Source organism: Sus scrofa, chromosome 13 (genome assembly GCF_054392235.1).
Source record: "Sus scrofa isolate SSC_HxYL_T2T_F1_AM1 chromosome 13, Sscrofa_HxYL_maternal_Yorkshire_Landrace_v2.0, whole genome shotgun sequence".
In the NCBI taxonomy this organism is placed as follows: domain Eukaryota; kingdom Metazoa; phylum Chordata; class Mammalia; order Artiodactyla; family Suidae; genus Sus; species Sus scrofa.
This window is the reverse complement of record NC_139395.1, coordinates 58834698-58858751: the sequence shown is the minus strand read 5'-3', so window position 1 is coordinate 58858751 and position 24054 is coordinate 58834698. Positions and strand designations below refer to the sequence as shown.

The 24054-nt window shown below is 40.9% G+C and overlaps 1 protein-coding gene across 25 annotated transcripts in view; it reads left to right on the top strand.

The window, feature by feature from the left end:
* The window catches only part of CADPS (calcium dependent secretion activator), a 502621-nt gene that overhangs the window by 447062 nt on the left and 31505 nt on the right, over window positions 1-24054 (top strand). For all 25 annotated transcript variants that reach the window (XR_014823443.1, XR_014823444.1, XR_014823442.1 and 22 more), the window contains 2 exons: window positions 8199-8231; window positions 15152-15259. Coding sequence is in view for 21 of the 25 variants with exons in the window: in XM_021069166.2 (XP_020924825.1) it covers window positions 8199-8231; window positions 15152-15259 (141 nt within the window). In the remaining 4 variants the exon portion in view is untranslated. The remainder of the gene's footprint in view (window positions 1-8198; window positions 8232-15151; window positions 15260-24054) is intronic.

Genomic DNA, 24054 nt, shown 5'->3' with positions numbered 1-24054 from the left:
TAACATGTACATGTGCCATGCCCTCTGCAAAGGTTTTCACAAACATTAAATTACTTAATGCTGGGCACACACTAAATGAATTAATATAAGTCAAATGCTTTGAATAAACACTTAAGAAATCTTTTTTTTTAATTAATAATCTGTACAACCACCCCATAAGGAGGAAATACTGTCATCTCTATTTTCCAAGAAGGAAGCTGATGCTTAGAGAAGTTAATTACCTGGCCCACAGCTGGTGGCTGACAAAACCAGATGCCAACCCACATGTCTGACTCCTGGCCCCCAGCTCTTACCTCTACACTGTCCTGTCCATAGCGGAGGGAAACAAGAGCCCCTGTGCACTCATTTCATTGAAGCAACAATGTCATTTCCTTCTGAATTGGTAGTGCTTGGTTGTAGTTTTCTTAAATGATTCTTTAAGAGTGCTATAGTTTAAAAACTAACTTCAAGAAGGCCTGGTGCATAGCACTAGGAACTATATTCAATATCTTGTAACAACCAATAATGGAAAATAATCTGAAAAAGAATAGATCTATAAATGTATGTGTCTATACACCTGAAACCAACACATTGTAAATCATGTACTTGAATTAAAAAAATAAGAAGGAGTTCCTATTGCAGTTCAGTGGGTTAAGAACCCAACTAGTGCCCATGAGGATGCAGTTTCTATCCCTGGCCTCACTCAATGGATTAAGGATCTCAGATTGCTGCAAGCTGCAGTGTAGGTCACAGATGCAGCTTGGATCCTGCATTGCTGTGGCTGTGTTGTAGGCTGGCAGCTGCTACTCTGATTCGACCCCTGGCCTGGAAACTTCCATATGCCACAGGTGCAGACCTAAAAAGAAAATATACATGTGTGTGTGTGTGTGTGGAGAGAGAGAGAGAGGTTTTTTTGTTTGTTTGTTTGTTTTTGCTATTTCTTGGGCCACTCCTGTGCCATATGGAGGTTCCCAGGCTAGGGGTCTAATCGGAGCCGTAGCCACCAGCCTATGCCAGAGCCACAGCAACACAGGATCTGAGCCATGTCTGCAACCTACACCACAGCTCACGGCAACGCCAGATCATTAACCCACTGAGCAAGGGCAGGGACCGAACCTGCAACCTCATGGTTCCTAGTCAGATTCGTTAACCACTGCGCCACGATGGGAACTCCTCTTTTTTTTTTTTTTTTTTGAGAGTTTTTTAAAGAGGAAAAAAAAGCACTATAAACCTCTAAATACCATGCTCAAAAGTTCATTCTTTCAACACATTTTTATTGAGCCCCTACTATATACCAGTCTGCATAGTGAGGAGAGAAAAAGAAGTTCATATTCCTCATAGAGCCTACATTTTAGACATGAGGATGGTGATAGATGATAAAATTCAACTATTAAAGATAAAATTATTTTATAAGTGGTAGTGGCACTATAGCATATCAACACATTGAACTGCCTCAATGCTCAAAAATGAATAAATAAATAAATAAATAAAATCTGAATCTCTAAGATCATCTGGGTTAGGGAAGTGGAGGAAGGAGTGACATAGCATCATTATCCTTATAGCGGAAATTTTACAAGTCACACACTGAAGTAAACGCGGCTGGCCCCTTGAAAGAGCAGTATGGTCGACAGTGTATGGGCAAAGACAGAGAAATCAGCTCAGAGCTCTTGTGAAGTCAAATGGGCAGGGGTGGAGTCAGCTCGTGCAGAGAATAAATCGTTTCCTTGGTTGATTTTTGCCTTTTTTTTTTTTTTTTAAGAGACCGTGGGGAGAAAGGAGAGCTCAGGCAGTCACTAATGCAGTGATATATGTTCAAACTTCTTTTTACTTCCATCTTTGAGTCTTACCCACCAGATTTCTATTTGCAAAAAGAGCCTAATCCACTTTTTTTTGTCCGTGCATTGATTTAATAGTATCAAACCCTGAGGTCCTCGTGGTCTGCACCTGGGTTGCTTTTTCCCCTAATGAAGCAAGAGAAGTGGTTTAAGCCCCTGCCGTGCTCCCTATCAAAGCTGCACAATGATTAACTCAGGTCCCCTTATTAGGACCAGGCAGAAGAAAATCCCTTAGTCATCAGCATTGTGAAAATCCCGGAATGGTGAGTGTTCAATGAAAAGATTACCTTTGGGCACCTGAAAAATAATGGAGGAGCTCAACAGAGTAACCATTAAGCCTGTCTACACACGCTAAGTCAGGTGGAGGGTCGAGGTAATTAGCTGGGACACTGAAGCCAGAGAAACTGTTTTGGACCTTCTGCCCTGAGTCGGTGTTGATCATTATTCAAATCTCTCAAATATTTTTCCTGAAAAAGCTGTTTTAGGTTGTGTCTACACACACAAAGAAACAAGACTTAAATATGACTAGTTAATAAAAAGTGGTTTGATAGGCTTTTCTTTTTAACTGAATAATGGACAGCTTAGGGGACAGGTTGTCCAAAGCTGTAGCTTATTAGCTGGGTAACTTTAAGCTAAATTGCTTCCTTTTTCTTAGCCTCAGTTTTTTCAACTGTAAAATGGGAATATTAATAGGGCCCTTTTAATCCTAGGTTGTGAGGATTAAATATAACATGTGCAATCCCTTCATTCATCACAGCACTCAAGAGCACTAGCTACGAGTCCTTGGGTAGACATGACTCCTGTGTGTTTGGAGAGATTGCGCGTTTAGACATCATCCAAGGAAGGGACCACGAATCAAGGAGTGATTGCTTTCATCCGAGCCCCTAATGCCATGCCTTGTACCTAAGAATTGTTCTTTGCTGCAAGCCTCAGAAAACATGAACAGGTGGCTCACTGACAGCTGGTCCCCCCACCTTCATCCTTGGTCTCCATCAGCCTCTCCTATTTGTGTCTCTTTTTTGAACATCCCTTCCCAGAACTGGTTCTTTCTGGTCAAGGGGTCAGGCTTGGGGTGGGGTGTTCATGGATCCTGCTAGAGAAAGGGCATTTTTTTGGTCCCACTAGAGTGGGGATGGTGAGAAAGCAGGGGGTCTGGGAAAATAAAGTCAGGCTGAAGTCACAGTTCTAGCCTCTCCCATGAGGGCAGGGAGAGGAAACCCCTGTCTTTCAGCCTGGCCTCCTAGGCCCTGAGGCACATGGCTTTGGAACAGAAAGCAGTAAGGATGCATGATTGAATACCCTGGTTTGGGGAACTGCCCTTTCCCTCATGCCATAGCTCAGCCAGCCTGGGCGGGGAGCAGAGGTCTTTGCTTCTGTCTGTGTTCTGGAGAGGAGTCCAGAGCATACCGTGTTCACAGAATTGGCAGGAAGTTTGCCTGACTGAGAACCAGCTCGCATACCTGCCGCTAACCTGGGGAGATTTCAGCATCCTTTTTATGGCAAGAAATTGCCCGTGGGCTAGGGTGAGCAGTGAAACTCTCACCTTGACCACCAGGACAAGGAGCAGGTGCTTTACACCAGTAAGCCAATATTTCCAGTAAGAGTAGGTACATTTATTAGCTTTCACCATGTTCCCAGCTCTGTTCTACATACTTAGCTGGATTACCTAATTCAATCCCCTCCCTATTCCTTTGAGGAGCATTACAGTAATCTCAGAGGAGTAGGCTCAGAGGTTACATAACTTGGTCAAAGTCACCAAGCTATAATATGGGAAAACCTGACTTCTAATTCTGCCAATTCTCCACCCAACCTTTAGCCATTGCACAAGAAGATTTCTTTTACAGTTAAAAAAGAAAAGGGCAGAAACAGCTCGTTTCTCCCTAGAACTTATTCCCCTTTAAAAATCTAAAAAAGAAAAGGAAATTATACATAAACACACACAAACTTTTGATAACCACTGGTGGGGAAAAAAATGCATACCAACAAAATTTTATAAAATGGTGCTTTTTAAGAAAAATTTTTATGCATCAAAACAATATATACATGTAATAAGAAACAGTCTTGTGTAGATTGTAAGGTGCACTGTTTATTTGATCTGGACACAGTGCCCAGTGTGCACTTGGATTTTCTGACCCTTGGCAATAATTCCAAGTCCCAGGTGGGTTGCAAAAATCTGGTCCTTCCTTTCTATTTAGAGTATAGCTGGCTGAAAAACACAGCCCTCTGAATACGTAAAAGAAATCTGGGAGTTCCCTTGTGGGGCAGTAAGTTAAGGATTATCATTATCACTGCAGCAGCTCAGGTTGTTGCTGGGACACAAGTTTTATCCCCCACCCAGGAACTTCCACGTGCCACAAGTGCAGCCAAAAAGAAAAAAAAAGGAACCATGATACTTAAATGTAGCACTGTTGACATTAGGCAGGAGAGCACCGCACATACCTTCTGCTGGAGCTCCTCCAGCAAGGAGGTCTCAACCACCAGAGATCATCAGTGCCTGGCTGGACTGAGATAGCTGTCTGTCCCTTCTTCTCAGGCCCTGTCGTGTTACCCATTCATCCTGATTCTGTGCTACATGACCAAGTTCAGTCTTCTAATGGAAGGTCCTTGGTTAACTACATGAAGGTTATCATTTCTTTTGCCATTAGCCCTTTCTTTTGCAGGCAAGACAACTTCTCTTTTACTTTTTTTTTGTTGTTGTCTTTTGTTTTTTTAGGGCCACATCTGTGGCATATGGAGGTTCCCAAGCTAGGGGTCAAATCAAAGCTGTTGCTGCTGGCCTACACCAGAGCCACAGCAACGCCAGATCTGAGCCGTGTCTGTGACCTACACCACAGCTCACAGCCACGCCGGATCCTTAACCCTCTGAGCAAGGCCAGGGATCGAACCCGCAACCTCATGGTTCCTAGTTGGATTCGTTTCTGCTACGCCAAGACGGGAACTCCTTTTACTTTCCTTGTAGAAGATACTTCCAGACTGCCCTTTGGCCTCAACCTCTTCCTTAAAGTTCAGTAGCCAGGACCAAAACTGATACACCACATCTTTCTAAATCATAATAGGACCACGTTTTACTCTGAGCTTTTTTTTCCTGTTATTTGGGGATGGGGGGGTCAGGGGGATCAATAAAACTAAGTGTAAGTCAGCACGTGGCAGATTGAAAAAAAAAAAAAAAACCTAACAAATTAGGAGAGGGGATAGTTGTCATCATGAGATAAAGCTCGCCTTATCTTCTACTTGAAAAAAATAAACTTTGGTGTCATTCTTTGGGTTGAAACTGCATGTTGGTGGTAAGTGTAGGCGTGTTTAAAGGTTGATCATTTAAGCTGTAGCAAAACTCCTAACAACTGCCAAGCACTCTGTAGAGCATAGGAGGCAGTTTGTAGCTGATAAGAGTAATTTCATCAGCATTTGCCCTGACCACTGATGCTTGAATTCCCACACTTTCTAACATTGTGAGAAGATCAGAAGTTCAAAAGGAAAAATTGGACTTATGTGAGCCCAGATTTCTCTGCCTTCTGGCTGAGATCATGATCAAATAAATTCTTAAATTCTGTGGGATTTAGTGTCCTCAGTCATAAATAGTGCAGGGTGGCTTAAGGAAGAAACTGTACATGAAGGTGTTTGCAAAGTGAAAAACATCATACAAATGTTACATGTACATGGAGGAGAATTGGAAGGAAAGCCACCTTCTTGTTCAAACAAAATTCTAGATAGAATAGGAATAAAGGGAAAAGATTTGGGGTTGGGTATCATTTGGTAAAATGTTAATTATGCAAACTCTGCAAAGTTTTCCTCATATATCCCCTTAATGGCCCCTAGTGGTTTTCTTCACCCATCAGCCTTTGCAGGCATGTTGGCTTTCAGACTAACTCATGCAGTGGCTTCCTGATCTGGTCTGCTTATTCCTCAACCATCCTGACATTATCACTGGTCACTAGCCTTTTCTTCTTCCTTCCATCTATAAATTTTCCCTCAGTGCCTTGTCTAAGCCAGGTACCAAGTGAGTCACTGGGAAGACAGTCATGGACAAGACATGACATTCAGTGGGAGACAGACATTGCACAAAGATTACTGAATTGCAGTTCCCTGGCCTAGTGGTTAAGAATGCAGTATTGTCACTGCTGTGGCTCAGGTTTGATTCCTGGCCCAGGAACTTCCACATGCCATGGGTGCAGTCAAAAAAAAAAAAGTACCAAATTGGGATTGGGATTGCAACCAGTGCTACAAAGAAAAAAATGTAGGGTTTTAAGAGAATCTGTCACAGGAGACTCTACGAATCATCTTGGGTGCTGGTGATGGTTCCAGAAGGTAGAAAGCATTGCCCTCTCAATAATTAACTAATTGGGGAGTTCCCATCATAGCTCAGTGATAACAAACCCAACTAGTATCCATGAGGATGCAGATTCAATCCCTGGCCTCGCTCAAGGGGTTAAGGATCCAGCATTGCCATGAGCTATGGTGTAGGTCACAGACGCAGCTTGAATCTTGCATTGCTGTGGCTGTGGCATAGGCCAGCAGCTGTAGCTCCATTCAACCCTAGTCTGGGAACCCTAAAAAGCAGAAAAAAAAATTTTTTTTAATTACCTAATCTATATGCGTTCAGCCCTTTAAAGTTTCTGAAACATTTTCTTGCACGTTTCGTCCCTTGATCCGGTTCTCAGTCCTACAAAGTACACGGTATTTTCTCCCTGTTCTAGATATTGAGAAACCTGGCAAAGAGACTCTACAAAGAGAAAATCTGGCAAAGTGATCATACCAAGGTCCACTAGTTCTGTCACATACAGAACCTTTGACTTTAAATCCTGGGCTCTTTCCACCCCACCCATTGGCTCACTGGCTTCACTTTCTTGCATCTTGACAATTTTATAAGTGGCTTTGAGAAAAGAGCATCAGGGAAAAACACTCCCATGGATACTTTCCTGGGAGACCTGTGGGTAGAGATGGTAATTCCTAATACTGGTTTCAGCCAAGTGGCAAGAGGCAGCCCCCCTGAGATGTGAAAGTTATCCTAAGCGCTTGGTGTGCAACACAGTCTTTGTAGTTGCCAACAAAACTGAAAACCCTCTCTGGCCCCCAAATGTAGCCACTCAGTTTTGCCTGTGCCCAGAGGGACATATGTGATTTGTGTCAAAATGAAACACATAGAAAATCAGGCAACCTCCTATTCATTGACTTCTCAAAGAATCTAGAGCCCCCTCCCGCGATCTGCTTGTAAATCCATCACCTTGGCCTGCATTTGTTCCGAGCTCACTGTGTCTGGGGACTCTGCGTGCATTCACCTATGTATCAACCCTCTGCAACAGGTATCTCAGTGTATGTGCATTTTGCAAACGAGGTAATCAAGGCTCAGAGAGATGGAATAACTTGCCAAGGTCACATAGCTTGTAAGTCACAGAGCCAGGATGTGAACCCAGATCTGACTCCAAACTCCATGCTCTCAAACACCATACTCTACTGCACTCCTTCTCCCCAAACCAAAAATAAATGTCCTTCATGGCTCAGCGGTTAACAAATGCAACTAGGATCCATGAAGATGCAGGTTTGATCCCGGGCCTCATGCAGTGGGTTAAGGATCCGGCGTTGCCGTGAGCTGTGGTGTAGGTCACAGACACAGCTCGGATCCTGAGTTGCTATGGCTGTGGTATAGACTGGCAGCTGTAGCTCGGATTCGACCCTTAGCCTGGGAAGTTCCATATGCTGCAGGTGAGGCCCTAAAAAGCAAAAAAAGAAATGTCATACCCACTTCCCTTCTGGGGTTTTTAGTATCTAAAGTCTCAGGATACACAACAGTAGCCTTCAGGTAGTTTTGAAAGGCTCTGGTACCCACCTGACGCCCACCCAGAGACACACACCTCCCTCTGGGTTAAGGGTGCCCACCCAGCACATCCTCTCTTCTTTAAAAGCGTTAGCAGAAACTGAGAACTCAAACAGATTCGATTAGGACAAACCTGCTGCCAAATTACACAAAGACTCCAAGGTAAGGAAGCGACAAGGGCCTTGGTTTCTTATTTCCAGACTGACAATCCCCCCACTCATCACTTTGGATTTAGCTCCAGTCATTTTTCTTCCTTTTAAAGGGAGGGAAGAAAATGCACATTTCCCACCCCAGCTACAGAATCTCAGTCAGTAAAGCTTCCCTTTCTCTCTTCTCTTCTCGCTCCCTCCCTCCCTCTTCTCTCTCTCTCTTTCTCTCCAAAGCAGTGGGTCTGGCTTGCAGGAAAAAAAAAATATAGCAAACAGATTTTATTTTTTTAGTACCTTTCTGTGTTTCCTGGTCAGCTCCGTGTGCCAGCATATTGTTTTAACTCAGATGGTGATACAGCATTGAGCTGTGAACAATAAAACATAAACACCAGCCTCACTCCCATTCTCTTCTTTCCTCCTTAGGTGAAGGCAGCTTCCAAATATGTGGATGTACCTGTGAGTATTTGAAAATTGTTTTGGGTGGGGGGAAGGTTTTGGCTTTCACGAGAATTTTGATGGTGCTCTTCTCATTCGTTGCTGCTAAATTGTATATTCCTGACTCAAATAACCAGAAGAAAGGAAGCCAAGTATATTTCATGGTAAAATTGTTTTGAGATGAGAAGAGGGTAGGGTTCCTTTCAACAGGAAAAGAGATGCTATCTGAGGGGAAAGCCAGTTCACTTTCATTTCAGAGTTCATTGGTTTCCCTGGTAAATTTCATTCTGTTATCATCTGGTCCCCCTCTGCCTCCCTGAATGCCCACCTTGGGAGCAGGGTCTTAGCTAGAAATTTGCACAAGGTGCCAGTATTCTTTTTCTAAACAAATAAATTCCAAATTTGTTCATTTGGGGGTCAGTTCTGCAATTGTTTTAAGGAACCTTACAAAGTTGCTTATAATTAGTGCAGACCTCATTAATGAAGAGAGCTCTCAAAGTTCACAGATAAAGCACTCAAAGTTGCCCAAAATTTACATTTAAATTGAGGTTAAGTACTGCACATGAATGCTGGAGTGTGGGATTACCTGTGATAAATCAGGGTACATTTATAGACAGATTTTGCCCTGCCTATTAGCAAAATAAAATTGGAGAGATTTAACTATATTCCAATAAAGGGGAAAATAAAATGATTCTGTTTCTCCGTTTCTAACAAAAGAGGTGTGAGTCTATTATAAAATATTAAATTTAGAGAGCTTATCTCAACAGCCACCAAGGGTCTTGTACTGAATATTTCTCATTCTGAACGTGGTTAAGTACCCTCCTTGTTCAAATACTTATTTGTTAAAATTTGTTTTTTTCTAAAAGGATTTATATTAACATTTAAATTCATTTCCCCAGGAAGCTAAGTGTGTAATGGTTTATTGGCTTATTTCTCAAAGGATGGCAAAATGGAAAATTGGAGTGAGTTTACCATTAGCATACATTTTGTTTGTTTAATGAAAGAATGTACAATCAATAATTATGCTTTGAATTTATATAATACTTCTCATTGGGGGACCTCCCGATTCCTTTGCGTAGATAGTCTTTATAATGGAAGAGAGAAAAAGCTTACATCCCTGGGGCCAGGACAGAAGTTAAGTAATTTATTTTCTGAAGCCCCCAAGTATAAACTTTCAGTTCACAGGGAGAAAACTGCTCAAATTCTCTAAGCCTGGTTCTCTATCCTTAAAATAGAGATACAATACCCACATCACAGATTTGCGGAGCACATTAAATGACACACATATAGATGACACTCTGCACCTTACCTGGCACTCACTAGGGATTCCAGCAGCAGGAGCAGAGACCTTGGGTTGAGAGAAGGGAGGTGTTCTGCTCTGTTGCACAGAGCATGGGAGGAGGGATGAATTTGGTGACCTCAATCCTGGCCTGCCTTGTTCTTCAGGGGTAGTAGAAATGGAAATTCTAGTCCCCAACCCAAAGATCTGGTATGTCAGGTCTGTTTTCTGTCACACCTCAAAGCAGAAGGGGATCTTACCAGTGAGGTTTCAACAGGCAACCAGTAGGCAAGGGGAAAAAAAATGATCCAGCAGTTGATTCTCTTCACTGAAATTACTGAGGAGGTCAAATGATTTAGTGGAGGTCAAAAAAGTCATGTATTGGCAATTGCATTCAGTTCAGCCTAATTCCAATAACCCAGGTTCAGATTTATTGTAAAGATAGGAACAAAAATGAATCAGCTGAGTTTCCTCCCTCCAGAGATTCAGCATGTTCCAAAATACTACCAATGATAAGAATATTCTAATAACAGCATGTGCACCAAAACCTTATAAAGCCACTGTGTGCCAGGCTCAGTTCTTAGCACTTTGTATTTAACCTTGGCAATACACCCACTTTAAGGATGAGGAAACCACAGCACAGAGAGATTAACTTGCTCAGGATCCCATAGTTGGTAAGTGACAGAGCTGAGATTTAAACCAATGCTCTTAAACACTGTGTCATCTGCAAGATGAAGTCTGATAGTGCATGGACAAACATCTTTATTTGGATAATTGAAAAATGATTTAGTGAGTATTAGAAAAATATGATTGTAAAAACACATTTACAGATGTGTTTATTCACCATGATTTAACCAGATAGTTCAGCTTAGAACAAAGCTAAACTTTAAAATTAAGATAATTAAAGTGGGGTTTTTTGGGATTTTTTGGCTGTGCCCATAGCATGTGTAAGGTCCTGGTCCAGGTATTAAACTCAGCCATAGCACCAACCCAAGATGCTACAGTGACAATGCTGGATCCTCAACCCACTATGCCACAAGGAAATTCCTGATTAAAGTATTTTTGTAGCAAATAATATTATAATAAATGTTTTAATAAACAATGTTCTAAAAATAATAATACATTATACACATGTACTATATATACATTGTTTACTTCTCAAAACAACCCCATGAGGGAAGTAATATGATCATCCTGTTTCACAGCTGAAGAAACTGAGGCATAGGGAGGTTAAGTGGCATGGTCAAGGTCACCTGGCAAGTAAGTGGGACCATGAAGATTCAAGGACTTAGCAGTTCCATATATAAAACCTGACAGCAATGGCTCCCACGAGTTAGTTGTATGCATTTCTTTCCAACTCTGCCTTAGTCACACACATATTGTTAGCTTAAAATCAGGCATGGAGAAACTATTTACACCACGGAAATTGGCAAGCACTACAGATCAAGATTTGTTGTTTTGTTTTGTTGTTTTTGTTTTGAAGAGCCATTTTACCAGCTCACCAGTGACTCACCCATTAAATCAGGGGTCCCCAAACCAGAATATGCAGAGGTAATACTTCCAAGATTTTTTGGTTTGGTTTTTTGGTTTTTTGGGTTTTTTTAAATGGAAAGTTCTAGCCCTTCGCCTCCAGAGATTCTGATTCAGTAGTTCTAGGGTGCAGCCTGAAAGTCTCTTTTTAACAAGTTCTCCACTTGATTCTGATACATAGTGCAACCTTGGGAACAGTGGACTAAATCAATGATTCTCAACTTTGGTCATATATTGGAAACATTTGGGGAGCTTGTATGAGTATTAATGTGAGGTTGCTAGCCAATTTAAAGCAGAATCTCTGGGTATGGGGTCTAGGTATCAATTTTTTTTTTTTTTTAAGCTTCCCATATCCTTCTTATTGCAGCCAGGTTTAAAAACCATTGGGTAAAATCATCTTCCAAGTTGTTTCTAGCTCTGAAGACTCTGAGTTTACTCCTGTTGCCCTTTGAGGGTTTTGGCACATAGTTTGTTGGTTTAGTTCCTTGTGGGGACTAGTAGTTAGTTACCTTAGAGGTTTGTCTCTTAATTAGCTACACTAATAGAGAGAAGCACTATTGCCCATCATTCAAAACATTGTATAATCCCCAAAGCATATCTCTTTGTCTTAGATGTAGTATTCGACCCTTCAAAATGGAGCAGATTTGCATTCCTAATTAGGGCTTGCTTAGGATGCTGAAAATCTGAATTAGTTTTCCCAAGCTCAGAAATATCCTGGGAGGAGCAAGCTACGATTAAAATATCCTATTTTTCCTAAGCCACCAAGTGGCTTCTTCGCAAATTATGTCTTCCATACATGGAAGAAGTTTAACTATACAGAGATTTATATGTTCCTTGTTTAATTATTTTCTAAAATCTACGTCCTATTCCATCAATCTGCCCAAGCCACGTTTAAAAGAAACAATATAATTGTGAGATATTGAAAACCATCACCTGAATATTTTCCTATTGTGTTTAGATAGCAGTGTGGTATAAAACTTAATTTATCTAATAGCATCACTTGTTTAGTCAAGAATATTTTCTATCTATAACTACAGTTAGCTTATTGGTCTGCGAATAGTTTTTTGTTTTTTTTGTTTGTTTGTTTGTTTGTTTTTTTGTCTTTTTGCTATTGCGAATAGTTTTTATATTAACCACTTTGGTCGAAAACCTGCTTAGAATGCATTGCACATTCTTCCCTGTCTTTTTAAATAGGGAACTGGCAATACTTTAACCCTTTCTCTATAACCAAGGATCACCTTTGTGACTTTATCTTCCCCCAGTGGCCACATAGTGACCTGCTCCCCCCTGGGCCTCCCAAAATATAGGAGGCCCTATATCTGCCCCTGATAGTCCCAAATCTCAGGGACTACTGAGTCTACATATCTGGTGCTACAGTTTGGCAGCCTCTTCCCTCAAGCTCAGAGTGTCAAGAAAGGTGATCATTTTACCAGCACACCTGTTTCACATAAGTCCCTTCATTCTCCTTCCTGGTCCACCAAAGGGTGGAAAGCAGACTTGATGGAATTGGTTGTGAGTGGGGACTGAAAAACTCTTATCATGAGATAACGTATTTTCATGCAGAGACGTGGTCATTTTTATTTTGATGATCATTTCTCTGAAGCCCCTTTTTTCTTCTTAGTTCCAAAGTAGATTCCAAAGGTAGATAAGACCATGAAGTGATATAATCTTGGGGGGCTTGGGGGAAAATAATCATTGTGGCTCATGTTTGTATAGCAATTTACAGTCTTTAAGGCATTCTAACTTCCATTTTTTTAGTTAATGATAAAAACAATCCTTTAACGTAAGTAGGGGAGCTATAATCAATCCCATATCACAGATGGTGAAACCAAGGCCTAGAGAAATTGAAGTGATTTTCAGATGTTCCAGTTTGGAGGAGATTCAATGAAAATCTATGTAATGTGACTGAGGAGTTTTAAAAAGGAAGTAGAGGAGCTCCCATTGTGGCTCAGTGGGTTAAAAACCCAACATTGTCTCTGTGATTGTTCAGGTTCAATCCCTGGCCTTGCTCAGTGAATTAAGGATCCGGCATTGCCACAAGCTGAGGTGTAGGTCAAAACTGCAGCTCCAACTCAGTTCCTAGCCTGGGAACTTCCATATGCTACAGGTGCTGCTATAAAAAGAAAAGGGGAGAAAAAAGGAAGCAGAGCAGGGGCTTATTCATTCGTGATTTTTTTCATTCAGCAAATATTTACTGAGCACCTACTATGTGCCAGGCATTATGCAATAGAAAATAGATCAAATGAAGTCCCTGTATTTATGGAGCTTATGTTCTAGTGGGTGAAGACAAAAGACAAATAAATTTATGTCTTTGTAAGACATTGCTAAGTGCTATGAAGAAAAATAAAACTTGGTCAAAACTTAGAGTGTCATGGGTTTTTGGCTTTTCGGGTTTTTTTTTTTTTTTAACTGCCTGGATGAGCTAAACCGCAATGATTTTATTTCTCAAGTTTTTAAAACTTAAATTACATTCCCCTTTGAGGACAGTAATTTAATAAAAACCAAAGGAGTGGTGAAAATCATCATTATTGTAGATCGCTGTTCCTAACATTGTAGTTACAAAGAGGTCTGCTGAGTTTGGCTTTGAATCTTAGCTCTGAGATGGCTGCATGTGTCCAGGAAAAGGCTATATCTGCCACAGGCATCACCAGGGAAGAAATGAAAATAATAATAATAAGTTTCTCAAGTGCCCCAGGTAGGGGTCCCTAGCCCTACTGAGGATGCCCTTTGATGAGTGGCTGCCAAAGGGAGAGGAGGAGAGGTGCCAGTTGAGAACTGATAGCTATCACTTAACATCTCATTGGAGAACCTCTATTGTTTTGTATGGTAAAACTGCAACAATTATAGGACAATCATGCAACCTGCTCAATCCATTTGCTGAAAATTGCTTGAAAGTGTAACAGTTGACTACTGTGGCTTTGGGTTGTCCTCATTGTTTTTCAAATTAATACCTTGTCATTGTTTCAGCAGGTGTTAAGAAATGTTACTAGCATCCCAGGGGCCAAGCATTGGCCCTTTGCTTGATAATTGTTTGCTTTGTATCAGGAAAAAAAAATACAGTCCTACTGTTTCCAAACCTTCCTCATTTTCACCCTGGAAATTACACAGAAGTGTTAACTAACTTCAATTTGCAGTGCCTGACAGTCACGTCTTATAGAGAAATGATACTTTGTGATCTAAGGTAAATCACAGTAATGAAAACTAATCTTTTTAGTTATTAGCCAACATACGTCTCCACTGTGGAAATTTAAGGGGTTGGTGGCAGCTATCCTAATGACCCATATTACAGTGTTTTAATAGGTTTCTTTGGAGATAACTTTGATTGCAACATCTCAAGCACTGTGCATTCTTACTTTTTTTTCTTATGATAAATGATTTTGTAACTCCTGGGTAAACCACCTGCTTACCTTTCCAGAAAATCTAATTTATTTAAAAATCCGATCTTTCCCCCTCCACATCTTGTTTTAATCCCTGGACAGTAAGACAGTGCCGGGAAGCAAAGTCAACTGGTTGAATGCCTCCTCTGAGTAAACTAACTGGGAAACAGTCATTACGTGCTCAGGTTAAACTACCCCCAAAATATGAGCTGGGTAGGAGGGGCTATAGACTGAAATACAGTTTCTTTACTTGGCACTTTCTCAATTTTTCAAGAGGGGATGGGGGAAAACTGAGCCTTTTCTAATACTATGGTAAGCACAGGCAGTGGAAGACAAAGTATATTTGAGTATTTTTCAGCAGAGGTTTCAATCCAAGGAAAAACCAGGGAAGGTCTCTGGGTTCTCCAGTGAAGAGAGTATCTTAGACAGAAAATAATAATAATAATAATAATAATAATAATAATAATAATAATAATAGAAAAATGTTCCATAAAGCTCTGTAATCCCAACTCCCTTCTCAGCTAGGTTAAATTTCTAGGAAGAGCAGGAGGTTTGAGTATCAGCTCTGGATAGCAATCCTGTGTGCTAAGGATAGCTTTCAGCACTGGGGAGCTAGCCTCAGATGCCAGCAAAGGCTCTAGGGTGGGGGGTGGGCAGGTAGAGCTGTGTGAGGTGGGCAGAGCAAAATGCATAGGTAGTGGAGACAAAGTCACTGTCTGAGAATTTCATTTTCATGTTCTCCTGTTTCTTTGCAGAAACCCGGGATGGACGTGGCTGATGCCTATGTGACTTTCGTTCGCCACTCTCAGGATGTCCTCCGTGATAAGGTCAATGAGGAGATGTATATAGAAAGGTTATTTGATGTAAGTAAATGCCTTCTCCTCCTTGAAGGCCAAGGAGGAGACCCTCCAAAATGTGACAAAATAAGAGACAGGAGGATAAGTCACATTTTGAGAAAACGGATTGGTCCTAATGCAAACAAAATCTTTTCCTCTCCCTCTGCCTTAGGCTCCTCTCTGTTGTGTGTCTGTTCCGACCCCACTCTGGTGTGGCCGTGTCTCAGTCCCAATCTGTGTGATACGGAGGACGGCGCACAGCCTAAAGCAGGCAGGCTTCTCCGTGCACAAAGCTTGTGAGGCAGCTTCCTCTAACTGGCAAAGACCTTCCCCGGTCATGGCTCCCCTCCTTGCAGTCTGGCCCCCTTTAGGGAGATATGCCCTGCCAGCTGGGAGGCTGAGGCCAGCTACCTCTCCTGAGGGGCAGACCTCCCTGCCACCAGCTGTGATGTGTGACTTTGCAGTCAATGTTGCATCTTTGATCACGTCAAAGATGATTTTGTTTCCGAAGAACTAGAAATCCTTAGTTAGCCCTGGGCATACATGTATTGTTTATGTTTTGGCAAACATTTATTGTTCATCCCTTGGTCCTTTGCCCTTCTGAACCAAGGTGTCCCTTCCCCACCCACCCACTTGAAGATTCGGGGGAAGCCGCTGATGGACAAAGAGCAGATTCATCAGGCTGCCAGACTGAGTAAACTTCAGAAAAATGCAGGTTTCCGAGGGTTAATCATTATGAAGCAATCTTACTTCCACTGAGACTACATCTGCCCTTCCAAAGCAAGCCACTGAGGCAAAAAGCAAAAAAAAAGGAAAAAAGAAAAAAAAAAATCTGCTTTGGTCTCAAATCGCCTGCCTCTTTCAGGCCAAAGCAGATGGGGCTGCCTAATTTAGCCAGATATTTTCTTTCAAGTTTCCACCGAATTTGCCAGTGTAGACCCGGCCAGAGTGCATGGAAGCTGACATACTTGTCTCCGTGTGGCTCTAATTGTACAGCCTACTTCTGTCTTGTGAAGCGTGAGCTCCTCCTGTCCAGGTTTCCGTATTTTTAGTGCCAGCCCGAACATTAATGTTTTGGTCTACTATGGAATCCGTGTTTCTATATTTTTCCTGTGATTGTGTTCAGCAATTTACATTGAGTTTGTGTGTGTGTGTGTGTGTGTGTTTTTGTTCCATGGCTAAGTGAGCTCATTGTTGGCACTGCTTAAGACTCTGCAGCTCCTGACTTTTATATGCTTTGTCTTCCAGCTCATTTGCTTTCCTCATGTGTTGAAAAGGCTCCTGTCTTTCTTTCTTTCTTTTTTTTTTTTTCTAATCATCCCCTTTCTGTGCTCAAAACCGCTCTTTCCTCTGCATCACCTTTCTTTGAGAAAAACCCTTCTTACTTTTTAATTCCCACCCGTCCTCCCTTGGATTAAAATGGAACTTATCTCTCATGTCAAATGTTTTATCACATTATATCAAGTGGCATGAATTAGAATCAAATAATCTTCCTGTGTACATCTTCTAGCATGGCCCACATCCACTGAGAATGCCTCATACATGCATAAAGCTCACCGGCAGGTCCTCGCCCCTCTCTGCATGTGTGCCTTTATGAAAGTACTGAGCCTAGAATGTCTGGGACACAATCGCCCAGCCAATAGGCATTGAAAGCAGGCAGGCAGCACCCTCGGGTCTGCATTTTGGAGGGTGGACACTCTGCCCATCACCACTAAATGAAATTCCAGGCTACCAATTTTCCAGAAGCCTGTGGGTTGTTCTTTTCAATGCCTAGGTTGACTTGGTTTTTTCCCTTTTGATCAATATCTTCTGATTCTCGGTTTTGTGTGGCCCTCGAGTGTGTGTGTGTGTGTGCTTGTTCCCGTGTGAGGGTGTATATGAAAATCCCTGAGTACTCTAAAACTTTCAAACATCCAGTACTGAATTTGACATTCAATCTGCAGTTCAGCCTACTGCTTCATTGACAAATAACCTACCCTGCTCTCGTTATTGTTTTTAAAATGAAGGATGAGGGGGAATTTTTGTTTAAGGTAGCTTTGTTGAAGGCAGCAAGGCAAAGTGTCCTTTTCTGGGGCTTTTTTTTTTTTTTTTTTAAAGGGAAAGCACAACTGAGTCTTTATTTCAAATAAGAGTGTAGCCTTGGCTAGCACAGATGGTAAAACTGGACTTGCCCGACTGTTTAAGAATGCAGGCAAATTCAAGCCCTCTGGTCATTTATGTGAATCGATAATGGAAAGAAACATCCCTAAGAGTATGCTTTTCAAGCTGCAAATTTCGTTTCAGGTCATTCAAAAATCCACGAGTATGTCAAGTTCTTTTGTGGAATTATACTGACCAGCATAAAATGGCATCAGTAACATTATAAGAATCCCCACAATTGAATCTCATAGTGTCCCAGTTATGTTTTTTCAAAGGAATCTTAATTACTCTTCCCTGAATATCTGCTTGTAAAACTTAACTATTACAATCATTCACCAAGCATCACTCCCACCCCTGTGGAAAAAAATGTTCAGTAGCTTATTTAGCGATAACGAATTTCTTTGCCATTTACTTCCTTACTTTCCAAATAACCTGCTCCCCTAATTTACAGAATATTGGTGCTAGGCAACCTAACTGATGTAGTGCAAAAAAAGTTCTTGAATCTGTCATGGATTTAAAACATTTGTCATTCGCAAAAACCCAGAGCTTCTCAAAAAGCTTCATTACCATGCAGCCCCGGTAATTTAATTCAGTACTTAGTGTTTTTTCTATAATCTAGCAGCAAAACATCAGATTACCAACATGTTTGATTATTTTCGGCTTCTGTTTCCTCAGGCATGGTGTTTATTTCTTTACATATACACGCTCTGCAAGGCGCTCATGTCCACCCCGCTACACGAGGGAATCAGAATATTAAGGCAAAAGGGGCTGCAAAACCTCCCACCCTAAATTTCTTGCTACGCTGAAGTTACTTTTTCATTTCCCTTCTTAACAATAATGGTCCTGGGGCGGGTTTCTAAACAATTGGCAGAAAGCTCTTGAGAAAAACTTGTTGATCTGAGAGGTTTCTCTTCCAAATTGTTGCATTTTGATAAATGGCAAAAATGAATAATAGAAAATTAGCATTCAGAATGAGGAAAAATATATATTTCTCCGAGATTGTTTGCTGTTTGGAGGTTGTTGATTTTGACTGTTGTGTCATTCTCTGGTTTTTAGTTCCTGCTGGCATCTGTCATTCAGACGCATGTTTCTCAGAGTTCCTGTTGTGTTTTTAGCTGTATTTCAAAGTCTTAGTTTTATTTACCTGATAAGTCCTTTAAGTTCTTTCTCTGCAGGAATATTCCCATTTTTTTGTCTTTCTTCATGTATCTCGTGGAAAAGGCTGGATGGCTTTAGTGTGTGTCTGTATCTGAGACTATTTGAACTAATAGTTGGTCATTTAATGAGCACATCTTCTGTTTTAACCAGGCCTGTATTTCAGGACACTTTCTCTCTCTCTGTCTGAGCTGTTTTTTTTTTTTCTTTGCCTCGTCATTGTACTTCTGGCTGGAATTGGGTGCTTGTGGGAGATTATCGGCATAGCATTTGGGGCTCTATATTTAATGTTCTGCATTTTTATCTATTTTATTATGTAACTTAAGAGCAGCTTTCCAAATTCATCTTCACCAAAATTTTTTTTTAAACAGACATTTTCTAGGTGGATTGAAGAAATCCAGGCAGAACATTGCCTCAACCAGGTCTTTTCAGTGCAGTGAAAAATTCTGTGTTTATCAACAATTGCTTTACCTATATCTTCTCTAAAATGCCAGCAACCTTTTTAGTCACACACCTAAGAAAACTTTAGTGCTGGCTGGAAAAAGAATCCCATTTTTCTTGGCATTTCAGATATGCAGCTGTACATTTTTTCATCTGCTTTTTTGTCCATTTTTTTTAGCCCTTGTCAACTGGTTTCAGTTGCTGCAACATCACAGTTTATAACATTTTGAGACAAAAACATTCAGGAGTGTAGGGCAAGAGAATAGTCCAATATGTATAATGACAAGGAATTGAAATTATGTTAAAGATACTGACTGTTTCAAAAGAGAATCCGATTGCTGTCAGACTCAAGTGAGAGCTCAGCCTCTTTGAAAATTATTGCTGACTTTTAAAGAAAAGATAAAACACGGAGCTGAATAATCTCCATATTCCTAAAGCAGCAACTGAAAAGGAAAGCACAGCCCAAGAAATAACTCTCAAAGACAGTGATTTAAAGCTTGAGTGTCCATAAATCATGCAGATGGCTTTTCCCCCCTTCTCTGGTGATTAATTCAACATCTTCCCCGAAACAAAAACATGCTTTTTGAAATTAGAGATCAGATCATCAAGAGAAGCACCTAAGATCTCAAGGTCTAAACAAAAATTAATTTATTTTCTTTCCTCCTTGTACTTCTTGAAGATACAGACTGAGAAGAAAATCGGGATTAAAAGAGATGTGCTTAGGGCGAATTCATCTGCTTAAACCTCACAGGCTCGGAGATGAGTGATTAAAAAGCCATCTCGAACTTGGATGGCATCCACAGTGGGGGTAATGCTGCATCCACACTGCCTTTCTTCAGGCCCCGTATCCCTGTGAACCGGGCCCAGAGAACAGTTGACTGGAGATGATACATGGATTATATAGGTCAATTATACACTTAATCTGCCTTCTGGAGGATTAAGTACTTGCAGATTGACTCTGCATTTGGCTTCTCCGTGGCAGTTATCAGATCAGGAAAGGGCCCCTCACCAAACTGCCTCGTAAGCTCTTAATCAGGCAGCACGATCGGGTTCGGATGGGGCCGCCACTCCGTATCCTTTGCCTTGCATAGATTTTAATTTGCTGTTCCATTATCAAACCGTATATTTGTCCACTTTATGTGTCAGCACAGTAATTGAGTGTGAATGTGTCCCTTTAAAGGGGTAATTTGAAAAATGAAACCTCTGTGCATTAAAATATATTTGCTGTATTTCTATATGAAGCCAGAGAGAACTTTATTTTTAATGACCTGATTAAATTACAAGTGCACTCTCTACATGAACATATATCAATCAGAGTAGGAGCCACCCTGCTCTAGGAAGTAAGCACAGAAAGACTGGCCAGAAGGAAAGCCTTGTTATTGTTGCTATTAGGTGATGCTATAATGTATGTGGCCACCTGTCCAGGTGAGGGAAACTACCTCCAAAAGTACACAAGATTCACCAGTGTGATAGGTTGCAGTTTGAGGGGGGTGATGAGAGAAATCAAGGCATGTGGCATTCAAGACACTAAGATAGTGAGTTAGCTCCTCTCTAAAGCAATAAGCAGGTTCGGCTGTCCCTTCATGGGAGCTCTTAGGTAGTGAGCACGGGCCTTGCTTCTGGAGCCTTCAGACCTCACCCTTAATCCTTACAAGCTGGGTGACTTTGGACAAGGTGTTTAATCTCTCAGAGCTTCAGCTGATTCATCTGTGTAACAGAGATGGTAATAAGCAGAACCTTCTCATGGAATCATTATGAGGGTGATGTGCCGTGAGCTCCTGCAAGCATCGGGCTCCAAGGAAGCATTTGGTAAGTGTCAGCCACCATCATCGTCACATCCTCATCCTCATCATCACTAAATGGAAAGGCTTTTCCCAGGCATCTTTTTTCTTGTTCAACAAAGCTCCATCTTCATTCCAAGATGCTATGAGAATCTTGCTGTCACTTTCAGCCATTAACCCCAAGCTTGCTTAGGATTACATAAATGTACAGCAGCCTGGTACCTTTTTACTTTCGGTAAAATGTAGCACAGAAACAGGCAGAAGAGCCATGGTCAGGACTGGGGCTTTTGAAGTAAGCCAGACAGGAGAAGGGTCCTGGTCTTGTCACTTCTGAGCTGTTTAACTTCAGGTGAATTGTTTAACCTCTCTGAGCCTCATTTTCTTCATCTGTAAAGAAAATGACTTCTTCCCTTTGTTGTGGGGACTAAATAAGTACTGGTGTAGCCTGGCATAGTTAACAATTCAGCAAGTCTTTTATTATCGTCATAATCCTCATTGTCTCACAGAACTATTTGTTCCTTCCAGTGACTTTAAAATGACCTGTCCCTCCTCCCTAAACAAAAGTGCATCGCATTGGCATGTAAATCAGAATTGGCCTTATAACATGAGGAGTTTTTGGGGTGGAGAGGGGAGGAGTTAATACCTTTTATTATGACAGATGGAATAAATGTCCACTGGAGACATTTCGAAAATATAGCTAAGCAAAAATAAGAAAACATTACATGTCCATCAGGCAGAGATTCTTATTTGAGTGTTTATTCTCTGGATCTTTTTATATGTCCTTAGGATACATTAAGTTCTTTTAACCAAAATAAGTGAGTAAAAATTGCTGTTTTTAAGTTAACGGTCTTGATTTTCCATGTCAGTAAGTGTTCATCTGATAGACTGTCCATATTCAAAATTTCCCTCTTGTCCCAAAAATATTCTCTATGGTTGGTTTTTGCAACCCAGGCTCTGATACAGGGATACAGGGCCACATGTTTTATCTGGTTGTGATGTACTTTAAATTTCTTTTTACCAGCACTGGCCCTTTTTTCATGATCCCGACTTGTTAAAGGGACCGCCGTGCCAATTGTTCTGCAGACTGGAGGAGTTTATTACTATCTAAACATAGAACTGATTTGAGGAGGAAAAAAAAAAATATCTAGCTGAATTCAACCAAGTAGCTCTTTTGGACATAATTAGTAACTCAGCATAATTCAACCAGGGTTTAAAAAAAAAAAAAAAACTGTTTTCTGTATGTAGGGAGAATTTCTGAAAGTATTAAAAAAAAAAAAAAAAAGCTAGACAGCAAGAAATCCACAGAGGTCATGGAACAAGCTGGCCATACAAAAAGCTGCAGGGATTTTATTTCATATACTAAGGCACAGATACCTGAGCTATGAGCTAGATGGGTATGTCTGAGGTCCTGGTTCATTTCTTTTTTTTTTTTTTCTTTTTAGGGCCACATTCTCAGCATATGGAAGTTCCTAGGCTACGGTTTGAATCGGAACTACAGCTGCCAGCCTATACCACAGCCACAGCAATGCAGGATCCAAGCCACATCTGTGACATACACCACAGCTCAAGGCAACACCAGATTCCCAACCCACTGAGCGAGGCCAGAGATCAAACCCGCCTCCTCATGGATTCTAGTCGGGTTTGTTTCTGTTGTGCTACAATGGGAACTCCTCCAGTATTTCTTATCTCACTGCTTTGGTAAAAATCTTAGACCAGGAACTTTAACTTCCCTCTGCACCTTAGATCATTCAGAAGGTATCTTGGTTAATTTTCTGAGGATTTTCCTTGCAGTTATCAATGTGAAATTAAGCCCTTCAAATCAGTCTGAAGCTGAGCTTTCGATACTCTTTAGATCAAACTTTAATTGAACTATGACCTTGTCCCTCTCATCCTCAATTATGAGACTAAACAGCTTGTTCTCCAGACTACTAGGATACCCTTTAGATTCTGTGTGGATTTTATATATTGGAACGTAAAAACAAATCCAAAATGAACCAGGAAAGGAGAGACAATGGATTCCCCCCCACACACACATAACTGGGAATACCAAAGTAAATTCTGGCAGTTAAACCATGTCCTGGGCCTTGCATTAGAGCTATAGAGGAATGTCATTTCCCAAGAAGAATATGGGAATTGGACAGAGAGTAAGAGGGAAATGAGAAGTATTAGGCCTGTCCACTTTGATTTGTAATGTTATAAGGAATATATATCCATACACACACACACACATGTGCATGCACACACGCATGCATGCACACATGCACACACACACACACACACACACATATGATTAGGGTATGGGTTCTTGGGTGTGAACCTCAGACTCAGGACCTTTCTAAGCTAGGAGTATAAGACAATCCAAGTTCATCCTCATGACTTTTATCCTCTAGTGCCCTTTAAAGTCCTACTGTCTTCATGATTTCCCTACTTCCCATCATCGAATTCTGCTTTTAGCAGATGTGCTATTTCCTCCTCTATTAAGATGAAGAAGATTTAGTGCTGTCCTTGTTGGAATATTTGCAATTTTAACAAAATATTAAGCCAAAAGAATAAGGCACTCAAAATAGAAGTTTTTGATCTTTAACATGACAGGGGTTGGAAAGAAGTGTTTTGATGCCTCTGCTGCCCTATTGCAATGAAACTCATATGCAAATATACATCTTTTCTTCCCCTATGGCCTTCACAATAACAAGTAAATGATAACAATTCATTATTTTTCTTTTGGAGTCATAAGTATAAAAACACATTTCTAGTCCATATGAATATGGGAAGGCTTCTCTCCATGCCTAGGCAATTTGAGGTTTCACCAACCGTATATGCAGAAAAAATAAGGTAGTTTTAATATATTTGGATTAGTTGTATCAAATGGGTTATTACTATCCCAAAGGAAGTATTTGTTTTCTGTTAGCATCATGCTTACAGATTTATATTTCAGGGACATGTCTTCAAGTAGCTCTTTCTAATCTGGCTAGCTTCATCTAAAGCCATTCACAGAAATCGATCTTGTTGACTTTCAGGCAAACCTTATATAAAAACCAGTCTTGAATTTTTTCTAGCGCCTGTGTGCAAGGAAGAGTTTTGCTAAGTGCCTTTACGAGAACAGCTTTCTGTGTTCCAGGAGACATTTGGTGAATACAGTTAATTTGTTTTCTTTTCCAGCAAAGAATGTTCCAATAATCATTCTAAGAAGCCAGGCTGATTGCTCTGTTACATTAAGGTCACAGTATCCATGCTAATGTGACCCACACAATACTTTTCTATCTTAGAAAAGGTTTGTTTTTTTTCTTATGGCAGACTTAGTGCATG